At 39.5% G+C, this 15648-nt stretch overlaps 1 protein-coding gene across 1 annotated transcript; it reads left to right on the forward strand.

Annotated features, from left to right (window-relative positions):
• Nucleotides 1–1570: 1570 nt before the first annotated feature.
• LOC140942831 (reticulon-1-A-like) lies at nt 1571–9287 on the forward strand. The gene is made up of 9 exons (XM_073391843.1): nt 1571–1980; nt 2278–2331; nt 3930–4137; nt 4789–4828; nt 4935–5033; nt 6752–6821; nt 6951–6997; nt 7405–7463; nt 8277–9287. The coding sequence occupies exons 1-9, from the start codon at nt 1737–1739 to the stop codon at nt 8323–8325; spliced, it is 870 nt and encodes a 289-aa protein (XP_073247944.1). The 5' UTR covers nt 1571–1736; the 3' UTR covers nt 8326–9287.
• The last annotated feature ends 6361 nt before the right edge of the window (nt 9288–15648 follow it).

Consider the following 15648-nt stretch of genomic DNA (forward strand, 5'->3'; position numbering starts at 1 on the left):
ACAGCGAGTTTTTGATGACCGTGATATATTCAGTCGGTTCAGTAGTCGTATCTTTTTATGAGATTGGGTTGAGAAAATATCTTTCAGTTTTAAATGATTTTCCAGATGTTTTGGCTTCGGAACATTTTTTTCTAAAATCTTACTATATTTTACTGAAGTTGGCACCGATCGGCTAAATTTAATCATGATAATGCTTACTTTAGAGGGCAATTCCCTAGGATATTCCGCAATGTTAAGATGCATGATCTCAGTCAGATTCTCTGGATTTGTTACGTCGTATGTTCGAAAGTGAATTCCCGGTTTCGAGCGTAGTAATTATACCGCCTTCAGCTTGTTTGTACTGATCGGTGGTGAGCCTCATACTTTGCTTGATTTAGGATCGGAGGGTTATTGTGGCATATAAGAAACCCCACCGAAACTGGCCGCAAAAATAAATCGACCAAAACCGCAGAAGAAAAAAATGGAAAGCGAAATAAAAAAATCAAATTCTTATAAACACGATCATTTTTTCCTGCTAGAGGTCGCGCCTCTTTTCCCTGGTATTCCAATTCGGCGGGCTCGAGAAAAAGAGGGATCATTTTACGTTTCTGGGAAACTGCCCACCTACCCCTCCCCTAAGCCTACATTAGCACTTACTTTCCACTTAGGGCAAAATGTTAGCTTAGGGGAGGGGTAGGTGGGCAGTTTCCCAAAAGCGTGAAATGCAAAAAGAGACCTCTGCCTTGGGCCGATACGGACCGAATAACAGGTAGAAGAGGCTTCTTCTAGTAGGGAATGATTAAAACCAGGATGTTAAAACCGAAAACTGATTGTGAAAAAGAGAAAAAACCGACAGACAGAAGACTTTGGATGTAAAAGCCGAATTATTCCGTATCCCAAAAATGGACAAATCAGAAAGACCAAAATTCAAAATACCTTCTCATTTAGATTTGAGCTGAAGATTCCGCTCCAAGTGTGGATTATATTCTTGCAGATTCAAAAACCATTTTTAGATTCTTGTAAAGATCAGAAACGCAAAATCCATTCCGGGTTATGATTTTCCCAAGGGAGCGGGACCATAGTTTGAAGGGAGGTTGGAAACAAGAAAGCACGTGAAATGCGGCATGGGAGCTTCCATGTGAGCATGTGACACTAGGGTTGCTAATTTTGTTACGACAGTAGCCAATAAGAGAGAGGAATGGATTACTGCTTCAAAAAAAGCCCTAAAAACAAAAAACAAAACAAAACGAAGCAAAGTAAAATTAAAACAACAGCAACAACAACAACAATCGTCGGCTTATATAAATCAGTAAAAGTTAAACCGAACTCTTTAGTTAAGTTGTTTTGCGTCTGCTGTGTATGGGTCTCTCTCTAAACTATGATGAAAAGGTATATAAACACCATTAGCATGCGATAAAATTTGTAAGTTAAAAAATTAGGGACCTTTTCGAGTTGTCGTTGAAGAAAGCAGAACGCAGTTCTGAAACCAAAAGCTTTGAACTTTGATATTTCCTTTTTTGGCCGAAAGAACCGCTTCTCTGATTGGCTTATTTACATCCGCTTCCCAAATATGGCGCGTTCGTAAAAAATTGCGCCAGTGTGATTTTTGAAAACATCGAACCTCCATCATTGCTAAATTTCGTACTTTCATCATATTTCTTGCGTAAGATTCAATCTTCTGAGCCGCGTGACTCAGAATTAGCTTGTATAGTTGGTGGAAGATAAGCTAGACAGTTTCGTGGATATTTATTTTCATTATGTCGGATTCTACTCCTCCTGAAACAGGCAACTTGCTGGATATCGATTCAACGGGCACTGAAAATCAAGATGTGTCGTCCACGACGCCCCCATTCGATGAACCAGCGAAAGAAGAAGAAGAACCTTCTCTAAATAATGATAACGTGTCCGATGAAAAAGAGGACACACCAGCTGTCGAAGATCTTCCAACAGACAGAACAGAAACCGAAGAAAAACCTGACGAAGCGACCCCTTCTACCAAAGGTTAGCTTGTACTTTACAAGCTTGTAAGCACACTTAAGCTTACCATAAACTTTTATATTTGTGGCTGGTTTAGCTCGTACTTTGTGCAATAGAATATCCCCTATTCTGCCACCTACCTTATGTCTTTTTGTCTTGCTTGGGTAGACGTTTTTGGAAAACTTAGATTTTAAAGTGCTTTGGCCTCACTCGAACCAGCAGAAAGTCATGGGAAGGCTCGAACAATCTCGGGTGTGTGAAAGTCAAATTAGTTTCCTTCGTGTCAGTCCGCTCAAAATGAATTCCTTGTTTATTTTCTAGAGCTAACAAGCCGCCCTGCTCGGTGGATGAAGGAACATGGAGTCGATCAGAGAAGTACAGTTTAATAACAAATTGTGCAGTTTGAAGACAAGTTACTGTACGTTGCGTTTAGATAACTTGTTTAGTAGCAAGCACGGTACTTCAATCATCCTGCACAGTTTTTCACTTGACTAATAACATAAACTTTCAATCGCCATTAAATTATAGCGACAGAAGAAAAAAATGTTGGAGAAACCATCAGAAATATACTGTGATTACAGTAGGTACGAATGGACGGCGATTGAAAACTGTATTATTCGAAATTATCGACTGTTTTCTTTGTGGCCGCTGGGCGCTGCCTTCCAAACGGAAAATGCAAGGAGTTAATAAATATTCGGGCGCACCCAATTCGTTAGTTGATTAGCAACACCATTCACTCACTAAATAGCAAACCAGCACCACAAACGAATCGGCAGTTATAGTTAAATCTCATAATTATGTCGATTTTAAAACCTCGTGGCCCAGTGGTGATATCAAATCAAAAAGGGTACTAGTGAATTCTTAGTTGAGAAAGGCCATTTTATATATTTGGGTCTGCAACTGATGTAATCTTCCCTATTTAATCAGATATGTCTTTTTTCATTTACTTTTTTCATCAGAAAATGCTCTTCATTCATCCATTTGGTTCACATGATTGCTTTGTCGATCATGTCACACTGAATTATTTATAACTTCGCCGGAATATTTATTGTTTTAAACGCTGTAGTTTCGGGTGGGGCGTTTAAAATAACCTCAATCCCTTTTCTTCATGTCATTTCACATAAGCTGACACTTAATAAACGTCAAATCAACCAGACAGATACAAATTTCATTATTATTTTTTTGACACAAAATAATCAAAGCTTGCAAGTTAAAAGAATGCAAGATTCTTCAAAGTCCTTACACCTGCTGCTGTGTGTACTCTGCATGTTTTCTTTGCAATATTCAGCTTTTTAGTCGTGTTCTTTGGAAGGATTTTTGTATTGTGTTCAGCTAGTTAAAGACTAATGTCATCCATGGGCGCCTATCATGGGAAACTTTCATGTTGCATGAATCTTACAAAAGAATATTTTCTTTAGTTATGTTAGTATACATTGTGTGCAAATTTTGTGTTCTCTGATGCATTTCTCTGTTTACTGTTTAGACATAGTGACATTGTTGGAAAATTTAACATGTTGTTTTATAATGTTTCTTCCTTACTTCTAAATGTCAATTAGGTATTTAAAGGCATGTTTAAAATTGCCCTGCATTTAAGAAAATTAAAAAACCCTTTGGATTGAAAGTTTTGTTACATATGACTTTCATAATTTTTTCCTTTTTGGGGGAGGGAGAGGGGGGGAAGGTGCTCTGTGAAAACTGAGACAACAGCATTTAAAACTAATTACACAGTTTTTTATGAAAATCAACACTTTGCTGGAGCTTAGTGTTGATGTTTTTAATATATCAAAGGAAACAGAAATGAGGTACGAAACCGACTTTATCAATTCTGTTATGAAAGAGAACTTTAGTCACCTATGGCCCTTTTTTTTAATGGAATGGGTTCAGATTTTTCTTAGTCGTTCCAAGTTTTTTGCTTGTATGAACATGCCTTATACCATTCAAGATGCCTTACTTTACTTACTACTTTATTTTAGTTATTGACTTGATCTACTGGCGCTGTCTGAAAAAGACTGGGATTGTAGTGGTTACCGGTCTGGTGTTGCTGTTTTCACTGACCATGTACACTTTCCTGAGTGTGGTGACGTTCTTCTCCATGGCATTGCTGACTGTGTCCTTGCTGTATAGGGTTGGCATGACTGTCATGGGTGCAATCCAGAAAACAGGAACGGATAATCCATTTAAGTAAGTGTTTGAAAGGCTCATGTTTTAAAGGCATAGTTCCATACTCAAAAATACAAACTGCTAAAATTTTACGGATTGGTAGAAGGCCTCTTCGTCTTGTTTGAGAACCAAGCCATCATCGCAGGGAAGCAGAGGGATGTTTGTTCTTATAATGTACTGCTATGTCTTACTGAATAGGTTCAGTATTTTATGGATTATATGCTCTTTCTGGTGGTGCTATCTTTTAGATTCCTTAGTTACGGATAATTTATTTCCAGGGATTTGATAACTCTTTTCATGATCTTTCATATTGCTTCTTGAGCACTTCTTGTGGTCACTGGGCCTACACGTATATACCTTGAATTCTTGTTTCAACGTCTTTTTATAAAAAAAAACGGGAATTCAAACATAATTATTTTCATTTGCCTTGTTGATCTAAAGCTAATGACACCTGGGGATACAAAAATACCTCAACAATTTTTCTGTTGTTGCTGTTGTTGTTGTTACTATCACTATTATAGAAGAACAAGAAATTATTATTGTTATTATTGCTATTACTATTGGAAAATCTCATGAAATTGTGCCTTATGAGGTGGTAGATTGTGAAAATTTATCAACTGCCAACCTACTACAAGATGCATTGACTAAAAAATGCTTTGTGCTATATTTTAGGACAATTCTTGAGAGAGATGTTGACATTCCTAAAGAAAAGGTAACAAATTATCTGTTACAAGTACTTTGCAGAAATGCGATAAAAAGAAAAATAATTATTAAACTAATATTAAACTTTTTTGCTTTTGTTAACTCTTCATTTGCAGGCTGTGGAAGTTGTGGAAGTCAGCATTGACCAGATGAACTGGCTTACCAAGGAGTTAAAGCGGCTTTTCTTAGTGGAGGATATTGTTGACTCCATCAAGGTAAAGTGTGTGGATTCGATCATGTAACCTTTTTATTTACAGTTGACTCCCGCTAACTCGAACCTCGCACTAACTCGAGCCAAAGTCGATTTCCCCTGGATTTCCTTCTTACATTTACTGTAATTTTACCCTCGGTAACTCGAACCCTCGATAACTCGAACCTCCCGTTAACTCGAAATAATTTTTGTTCCCCTTCAGCTCATTTCTATACAATTTTACTCTCGATAACTCAAACCATGTTATAAGCACGTGACAAGTCGAGAAAAAAAAACGTGTGCTGAAGCCTGAAACATTTAATTTATTTCAGAACAACCGAGTAAATTCTTTGTCTTTACTTTTTTATCACTCCAGTTCAAGTTCTGTGTCCATTCCTGTATACTTTGTTGCTTAATTGCCTTAATTTCCTTCCCATCGATTTGCTTATTTCCTTACTTCTGGTCATTTCCTTCAAACTCTTGATAACTCAAACTTTTTTCAATTTCCCTTGAAGGTTCGAGTTAGTGGGAGTCGATGGCAGTAGTTTATTTTGCAAAGCAGCAAGCAAAAAAATTTCTGCCTTTCAGTGGGATTCACACTTGTGACCTCTGGCTGATAAGTTTCCATACCATAGAATTCTGAAAATAAGTTTCACTAGCTTGTATTTAGAGGGGCGTCATTATTGAAGGGGAATGTGCATGTCACATATGGCTGTACTTATAACTGGAGGGAAACTTATGTCCAGATTTACTTAAGATAGTTTTGGGGCATTGACTTCAAACAGAATAGCAAAAATCTTCAAATGAACAAGCCCTAGGATTTCACAGTAACGATCGTTTGTGGTACTGTGTCATTTACCTGGTCTTTAAAAAAACGGAACTGAAAAATAGTTTCCCAGTGACATTTTCAGCCTTAGGGATCAATTTACAGAATCCACACAGTCTTGACTAGCAGAGCAATTCTTAGTTATGACTTGGGTTATATACGAAAGTCAACGTTGATTAGCATCTATCATCTTTCTGTTGTTTGCCATCTTGAATCATTTCCGAAGTGCATTGAACATTACTGGTTTATGGCTTCCAGGGCCAAGAAAAAAATATGATGTCCAAAAGTTGAAAACATTTAAGAGGTGGGTTCCCTTGAATTTGCTCTGAGCCAAAAACTTGTTACAGATGGTTTCCCATGATCTCTGGGTACGAAGACGAAAAATTGTTTTCCTTGGGAAATGAAATCCTAGGGCATGAATGAACTTACATTTACTAGTCAGCACAAGGCTAACCAACAGTGGTGTCTGCAACACCATGGAGCATCCCAATTACATAGTACACTTTATGATCCTATATAACTACGCTGTTACAGTGTAGTTAGTGTAGTTCATAGTTATGGAAACTGAACAAGGCAAAACTCATTTCTGGGCTTGCCTTGTACGACTTTCTTATTTTTTTTCTCTGTGAGGGCGATTCCAATTTTGGGGGGCTTATATACATGTATGTTAGAGACTTTTTAGGAGGTGTTGAATTTTTGGGCATATATTCAGGTGTCCAAAGGCGCCTATTTACAGAATTTCACAATAACTTGTTTTGTTAGATGATCGTACCAGTATTGTATTGTCAATGTTGTTTGAGCCCCTTCAAAATCCTTTTTTTACCAGGCTTGCATTCATTGTTTAAGTTAGGCGTCTGATGCATTATTTCAAAACTCACGCTGGATTTTGAGAGTTCACTATCGCTTCTTTCTTTCAGTTTGGACTTCTGTTGTGGGTTCTGTCATATATTGGTGCCTGGTTTAATGCACTTACCCTCATTATCATTGGTGAGTATTATTAGGAAGAAACCTTTGCAAAGCAAATGCCTCTTTTTCAATTTTGTTCTTGCCACTACCGCTTGTAAGTAGAGTAAAGAGTTTTAACTTCTTGTTTGGTTGTGTGTGGTTCTTTTTTAGATTTTATTCTCCTGTTTTCTCTGCCTCGCTTGTATGAGGATCATCAGGTATGTCAAATTAAACACTTGAGAGGGTGGCAAAGTTGTATTTTTGACTACTTCAGACCATTTAAAGTTAAGCTAGAGGACTGTTTATGTTGTGTTATTTGTGAATGTTTGTATACATAATTTATGAAAGACAAAAAGCAAATTCGGTTAGATGGACTGAATTGAGATTTTAAACAGAACAAAGAAGGTAAAAAGGTCTATTGCTCTACGAGCTTTTCAAGTGCTTGTTGCACACATGGTATCGTTATGCTTGGAAACAGATTTCATACACTGATTTGTATGAAATTGCCCACCGCAGTCCAGATCTTGTTTTATTGTGGTGCCTGTTGGTCAAACTGTGGAGATCTCATTCAGGAGAAAGGTTAAGGGATTGTGACATTAATTAAATGTTTTTTTTTTATTCACAGGAAAAAGTTGATGAATATATGTCAATTGCTCGTACGCAAATCTGTTCCGTGATTGAACAGTAAGTCATTCAGTTGCAGTTAAACCTGTTTTTCTGCAAATTTTCAGTAACATGATAGTCAGCAGAGCTGCAAATGACAAGCGGATCATTAGACTCAGTCAGACTGAAATTTGTTTATCGAAAGGCAAACTCCAAAGTACTGTTAGACAAAAACGTGAACCTGAAGATTTGCAATTGACTAAAAGGAATTAAAATTCAGTTTAACGTATTCTTGAAACTTTTCCAGTTTGTCACATTGGTCAGACACGTCCTTTCTAGAAAGACCAATTATTTGCAGCCTTGGGTTAGTCCTGTCTAGGCTTGGACGAGTCACTCTTTATGTAGAGTGTAGTGATCACCTATTGTCAAGGCTTGTGGAGGTGCAAGGACTGAGAAGTCTGGGTTGGAGACTTGTGGTCACGTTCTTTCCTTAGACAATTAATTGCTGCAATTTATCTCTCTCTTCATGCGTCCCAGCTGTTTATCTATAAAGCGGTACTGGCACCATGTTGTCAGTGGTAACCCTATGATGGAATAGCATGCCATCCAGGAAAAATAGCAATACTCTTGGTACTTAATGTTTTAAAGAAACGAGGGATGAAAACCAGCCAGCTTCATGGCTTGTGTTTGCCTTTAACTTTTGTAAGAATCCCCTATATTACCTAGTTGCTGTCCATTTCCTCAAGGCCATCCTCTAAGACAGTCTAAACTGTTAGTATGGTGTGTGACTGGATAAGCACAGTTGAAGAACAACCTTGAATTCTGTGTTCTTGAATAGTTAACATTGGAAGAGGACTGTTACTAAACTCCATATATCTCTTGACTTCTCTGTAGGGCTAAATCCAAGCTACCAGCCAAGTTACAGAAGCAGAAGACGTCATAAACTTGCACTCTTCATGCCAAAGGATCCTACTCCCACAAATGTGTTGATTTGGAAGTTTACCTATTCAAAACTGTTTGTTTATATTCAAGTGGCTTTGCTCGACCTTTGGCTGGTGGAAAAACTTGGAGATCATTGATAAATTAATAAGGAATAATTATTTGACAAGTTTTTACTCTGGCACTGTAAAGTCAGTGGTTTTGTTTGTCTGGAAATGGGTTTAGACTGAGCGCTTGTTGTTACCGATGACTGAAACCTGACAACGTGATAGTCAGATTAGCTCATTCACGCTCGTTCATACCCACCCCTCCTCCCCATTCCTTCTTTCTTTTAACTGTCCTGTTGGTGTAAATCTTTCATGGGTCGATGAGGGAGTGACCACATAAAGATAGAAAAAGGAGGAAGAAGGAAGCTATTTTGGCTTACCAAAGATTTTCTCACTTTGAAAGTCTTCTGTGAGCTTTGGTTGACATCTAACAGAAGGCTAAAAGTTTTCTTTTGGACTTCAATGATATTCTGAATTCCAATCCCAGGAATGCTAGGGGTCGGCCAACCATTTGACTTTTGAGTGGGGGGGATATATGGGTGATTTCAGAAAAAAATATCATGCAGACTGATTTTGAGGGGGAAAATCTTGCAAGGGAATACCTGGGGAGAAAATTCCTACAGTGAAAAAAGTCTCTCATAGTGTATAATGCTGGAAGAAAAAATCTTACACCGTTGTGTGCCGGGGAAAAAACTTCTATCTTCAGAGGTTTAGGAAAAAAATTCTCACCAAAACCATGTCTCTGACACACCCCACCCCCACCCCCCCTCAAAAGTTAAATGGTCGGCCCTTTGGAGGGTCTAAATGGCGGTGCTAGAGTCTGAGTTTACCAGCTAGATAAAAAATTATATGATCAGTTTATTTAACAAAACTCTTAGGTATGTGTTAATAAAGCTGTGAATTCTTAGCGTACAATGAAGACCTGGACCAGTGTTCTCACTTAAACCCTATTCAGAGCTCTGTTTTAGTGTAGGCGTACGCCTTGCGACACGTGATGCGAGCGTATTTTACATGTCTTTTTAAAGTGCATAGCCCTCTTAGATTAGTGATCTTCCTTGAACTCAAGAGTTACTCATTTCGTGTATCTGCTGGGCGAGCACGACTTGGAGCAACCTGCTTGCAAGAGAATGTTATGTTACTTTGCAGTCCTGCGTCAAAGATTTTGCGCCGTTGTGTGTGCAAAATTGTAAGCTGGTTTTCACAGGACTCTGCTAGGGTTGTAGTAGGGAATACTTGTATTTTATGGTATTTAACTGATGTTGGTTCTGAAGATGTCTCAAAAACCAGACGATGGGAAAAATACAAATGAAAAACTATTCACTCCTGCAAAATAATACTTATTTACACAAATATATATGGATTCGTGGGAAAGTATGAACAAAAACTGCCACAGACGCTTAGGAAAACAATCCAGTTTTGCTGTTTCCAAATAGACTTTATCTAAACGCTCACTACAAATTGCGTTGAGAGCGTGCCACTCTTTCATGTGTTGTTTTAAACGGGAAGTGTGACTCTAACTTGTTTACACAACACCTATTGAGGTGAACTACGATAATCAGGTGTTATCTGTAAACAATAGGGTGTTGAAGGTTGTGGGGGTTATCTTGCCTCTAATATGCTGCTTCATCCACCGATTTTATGTAGAAGAACGATTAAGTGAAGAGAATTATCAAAGTTATAACCCATGTTTTCTTGGTTGTCATTTCGTGACGTTGCAAATTTGGTGCTAGGATGGGTTGATATCGGCATGCCGATTCAGGTTTCACGTTATCCCTTATGAGATTGATTTGAAATATTATTATTATTCGGGGCACTAGAAAGCGTTTCATCCAAACCTGATTATATCCCATTGACAATCTGAGCGTCTCTTTGTAGAGTTGATAGTATTGACTTGCTGTAATACAAACAGTCAAGGGCAAATCCAGGATTTTGATTGTAAGGGTCGTCATCTTGGATACAAGAAGCGGTATATATAGTTGACGCCCTTGTAATTATCCCCTTTCTCGATCCATATATTCACCCCTTTGTACGTTTGCCTTGGCTGGCTGTACAAACAGAACAAGTGGGATTTTACCTGATGTCTCTCACATATTTCGAACAGAGGTTGCACTGTACGTTTTAAACAATGTTCCTGTTAGTGTTATCACACCAGTAGAGTCCAGTATGTAGATATAAATATAAGGATTGCTCTTGAAGTAACTTTATGCCAAGTATATACAGCTGTAGTACATTAGCTGATGCAGAGGATTGATTTCTCTTGTAGGAGGACTCTTGATTTTTTTGCATTACCCTTGGCACTTGCATCATATTTGGCTTGTAATTAATTGTACGGCTCAAATAAAAATGTAGAATGTTGGCGTTTGGGAAAATTTTGTTGTTTAAAAAGTTAATTTGTCCATCCAATTAGAACTTCACAAATGTGACTCCCACTCTCCACTTTCTATATTTCCCATAAGGCACTTTGCTTCGGTAATGTGGGAGCTGCTCGTAATGTCTTTCCTGATTCTGCCTTGAACCCAGACTTCTCCTTCTCGATGAAAATGTGCGCGCAAAGGAAGGCGGGACGGAAACAACGGGTGAGACGGCGCTTCGCCTGCCGTCTGTACCCTTCCCATGGTCCCTTGCGGTTTATCACCAGTCACTCGCGTTTCGCGCTCGCTTCTACGATGAGAAAAACGAAGCGCCTGAGGAGGAGGTCTTTCCTGATTCGTTCTTTTTAACAATGGTAATCCCTTGTTTTCAATTTTTGGGTGAGGCTCCTCACGAGGCCAATATTCAGCCATCTTGAGCAAAAAACTTGGTCAACGAATAACAAATGCCAAATTCGAAATGACGATAAACTGACTTCGTGAGTTTGTGACTCGGTGGGAGAAGGGAAGGCTCAGCACTGAGGTCCAATTCCTTGCCCTTTTATACACCATTTTTACAGAAAAGGTACTCGGATTTCTTTTGCCTGTATGTACCTTAATTTGACAAATGGTACACCTTTCAGATACCCAGTTTAAAAGAACGCTGCATCCCTTTTAACATGTTTTAACTGCTGCAAATGCACTTTGGTTTAAATATTATGAACTAATTCATAACTGCACCTTAAAACTTTCTTGACTTTTGCACAGCCTGTTAGCCCTATATAGCTAGCTAGGTCATGACAGATTCACCCTATCCTTGTATATACTTCAATAAGGCTCGTAAGTAAATCTCTACCCTTTTACATACCTGATAAGGAGCCCATCATGGGCTCTTGACCTGAAGCCTGAAAAGGTATCCCTTTCAACTCCTCCGGGTTTAGGCCATTGTGAGGGAGTACCCCCTTTCCGGTGGTTGCGACCTCTCCCACACATTACCAGTGGTCCAAGTAACTAGAAGAGCGGCACGATGGGCACGAATATCCGAGGGACAAGAATTAAACTAGTCTGTCTTCGCTACGAGTGATGTTTTTGTAGATTAGGTCCATGAAACTTCAAGTTTCTTAAGTCATTAGCTTCCCGAGCTTTATTCTTTCATTTTTCCGTTGTAAAAAGCGAGATTATCGCAGTCACTTCCGGCTCTTTTGACGGACCCCCTACGAGAAGCAACACATTGCATCTATCGAAGCAGTACAACGCAGCGCCCTGAGGTTCGTCACTGGGGATTATTCGAGATACAGCAGCGTAACACAAATGAGAGAGGCCCTTGGATGGGAGACACTTGAGTGCAGGAGACATCTGGCTGCTGCAACTACCTTTTACAAGTCAATCAACAACCTCATCTACCTCCCCATCCCTAGCTCCGTCCGACCCGCTGATCCTCGCACGCGCTCAAAACACCCCTTCCGGCACATCGCCACCAACACCAATGCTTACAAGTACTCCTTCTTCCCTCGCACAATCCCTTTATGGAACAATCTGCCTAGCTACTACAGCCGTCACTGCTACCAGTCCTGAAGCCTTCGAAGTATACGCCCTGCCTATCATGAGAACCTTCTGCCACCCTAATTGACCCATGAAACCTTATTTTTAATATTACATTATATTTATTTTTGTTTTTTTCTAGTATCTTTTGGATTATAATATGTTCGTACATTAGGCAGTTGTGAATTTGTAAGTGTGCAGTCCGATATCCTGTAAAATGTATTTTAATTGACATTCTTCTTTTAGCATCCTGTATAGTTGTAACACTACGGGGATTAAAATGTAAGTAAGTAAGTAAGTAAGGGGCACCCAATGGAACTCAGTCCTCAAAATATCTGTTCTTCAGGCAAATTTTTGTTGGCTGGGAGATTTGGAAAAAATAATATGTCCTTGGAAGGAAAGTGTTGCTGGGAAATAGGCAATTCAGTGTGTCTGAGGGGATTTGGTGTCTAAAATAGCTGGTATGTGCTATTTGTTTGAAGGGGTGAATTTCGCCCTTAGACCACACCCAAAATCCTATGGATCCCCCTCTGAAGGGCTGGATTTTGCGCTGCGACCACACCCAAACTGGCCAGTAATGTCTGGACAGCACGTCTGCTGTTTTCACCGGTGAAGCGGTCATTATATCACAGCTACTAGAAGACATAGAACAGTAAGAAACACAAAAGAACATAAGCCTCTCGTGAAAGAGCATTTAGTTTATTTCTCTGGGAAAAGTTACAGAGACGTCGACTAGCAGGCAACATTATCCAAACAAAAACGAAGCATGGGCAGTTACAAAAAAAGGCTTCTACATCAATGCAATTTCAGCAAAATTGAAATGAGGTTGGAAAACACTATGGCCAGCTGTATATGTACCCCCCATTTCAAGGTCTCTTCGGTTAGACCGGCCAGAGTTTATCCACGAAATGATCAGATGACACCAGTAAGCCGAAGTAACAGAAAAATGCCACTACAAAGTTTCCTTGTCTGAGTATTCGTCGGACCAACAGCAACTAATTAACCCCGCCCTACTAAAAAAAAAAGAGCATTAACGATAGTGATAGTACATCTTCTTCTAAAGACCTAGAGTAGTATTTTAACTCAATTGACGAGTTACAATCTACACTTGATTTGATCACTTCACAATGACTGGACGCTTGAGCTTTTTTCCCTAGGGTGGCATGCTTCAATAGCCTAGCATTTATGGCTATATATAAGATCAGGGCAAGCGTCATTTATAGGCTAGCATCAGCACAGGTAACAACCGCGTAACTTCCTGAAATCTGCTCAAATTTCCCCTCCATAAAATAAAATACATATATGGAAAGAGAATTTAAGCAGATCTCACGAAAAATAGCTATTTCGCAGAAATTGTATAATAAGAGGGGATTCGTGTCGTGGTACTATCACGAAGTCTGAGTACCATGTGGTATCAGGACTCGTAATAAGAGGTTTGTTTTTTTCTGTTCGATGAGACATACATATCAACTCGTCGACCTACGGAGGCCGAAGCCACCTTATAAACAGATAGTCACCATAACACTTGAGCGAGGCAGGAAACCGCGCATGAAAAGTCTTTCCTGGCACCCAGGCAGTCCCGGAGTATCCAAGTCTTGTAGCTTGTCAATCAAGTCTGTCGAGCAGGAGTTATAAATTTAGGGGAACGTCATGATTCAAAAATGGTCCACTCTTAAAATATTATTTTCTTGTTCTGTGCTAACTACATCCTTGGAGACCCAGGGGCAGATAATGGATGGGAGGGATAGTCGCGCCATTTAATTTTTTCCCGCCCATTTAGACTTTCCCTCGCCCCCACTATCTGCCCCTGGGTCTCAAAGGATGTGCTAAGTAGTCCTGACTTAAAGTATCTTGAATATTAAAAACACCATAAGCGCGAGTACATATGGGTTACATATGAGAACATAAGGGTTAAAATTCCACTTGAAAATCCTTCAATAAGAATGACCGAGACCAGGTTTTATGAGCCCGCGAGGCTGAGCAACCCACCTGAACCCTTGTTTTCACTAAAACCGCTGGACGCCACAACCTGGTTTAGGTCATTGTTATCTAAGGTCTTCCAAAATTCTCATACATGTACTAGTAACACAAACAGACATAACTGACAGACAAAATCTACCCTTAATTGCTGTGGAGAGCGAGAAAATATCGGATTTAAAAACACCCCCTCAAAGGAACGAGAATATCGTTTTGTGGGCGGTGGGGGCTCTGATTCCCTTTTATTTTAACCAAGAGAGAATGATCCGTCGTGTTGTTTTAACTAGTTTCTGACACCCTTTGATAGCGATTTATTAGACTTTCAAAAGAAATAAATGATTCCAAATGCAAGCTGTTAGATGCATCGATCGGTGTATGCCCTTGGTGTGGAAACAATCGTCAACGGAGGCGGGCCATTTTATACTCTGCGAGCAGAGGCCCTTCGATCTTCCTAGATAAGTCGGGACTTATCTTCCTAGATAAGTCGGGACTTATCTAGGAAGATCGAAAGGCCTCTGCTCGCAGGGTAGCCATTTTAGAGCTAGTCTGCTCTCTATAAAGCCTTGTTAATATCGATCCGCAATTTTACAACGAACACCCACGCCGTTTTTGTAAGTGACCCGCGATAAAAAAAGTCTCTTATCTTCAAGGATCAAAATTTCCGTGTGCGTCAAATCAGTTGAGCCAAACAATTACTGAACATCCCCGGCACCTGTCACAAACTTAAGTGAAAGAGTTAGTCACGTGGCGAGGGACCACTCAGCTGATTTTATTATTTAAATACTTAAGTACAATACAGCCTACAGTTTGCTTAGTATAAAATAAATAATGAGCTCCTTCCGGGTTCTCTTTTAGAATACATAGATCTTCACACAGATTGCCTCAATATGATATATCTCCCAAGTTGAACGTGGGGAGCGGGGAGGGGAGTTTGAATATATAAAATACTGAAAACCAGAACGTTTTCTCAACATTTCACAGCCATGAAATGCGCATCTTGTAGCCCTTTTGGGACTTTATTACAGAGTGAAATGATTTTCCTACCGTTTCATATACGTCAACTAATGAAATGCCGAACCTTCCATATACCTGACACCTGAAAAAGGTACCCCTTTCGGGCAGAGCCTCCGCGTATATTCCATTATAGAGAGTTCCAACGCGGGCATGAACCGGCCACAATTTAGGGAAAGGGCCATTTATTGTAATGAGTTCAGCACAACACAATGCACATTTGACCAAGCTGATCAACATCTGCCTGGCTTGTATAGCCCCGTATAGCCTGTATATATCAAACATTTCAGAAGTCCTAGCGTTCTTCGATCGAAAACTATCAAAGTTATTAGATTCTCATTTGATTTGCGGCTAAGTTTAATGTAATTAATCGGAGCAGGTCTTATCACCTTGCGCAAGGTC

This window comes from Porites lutea, chromosome 7 (assembly GCF_958299795.1).
Source record: "Porites lutea chromosome 7, jaPorLute2.1, whole genome shotgun sequence".
Lineage (NCBI taxonomy): Eukaryota > Metazoa > Cnidaria > Anthozoa > Scleractinia > Poritidae > Porites > Porites lutea.

What these genes read in the sequence shown, in the direction of transcription:
- LOC140942831 (XM_073391843.1), top strand. Translation starts at nt 1,737, where the DNA reads ATGTCGGATTCTACTCCTCCTGAAACAGGCAACTTGCTGGATATCGAT. An exon ending in GGAACGGATAATCCATTTAA is followed by an intron (nt 4,138 to 4,788) that starts GTAAGTGTTTGA and finishes GCTATATTTTAG; the next exon opens with GACAATTCTTGAGAGAGATG. An exon ending in ACTTACCCTCATTATCATTG is followed by an intron (nt 6,822 to 6,950) that starts GTGAGTATTATT and finishes GTTCTTTTTTAG; the next exon opens with ATTTTATTCTCCTGTTTTCT.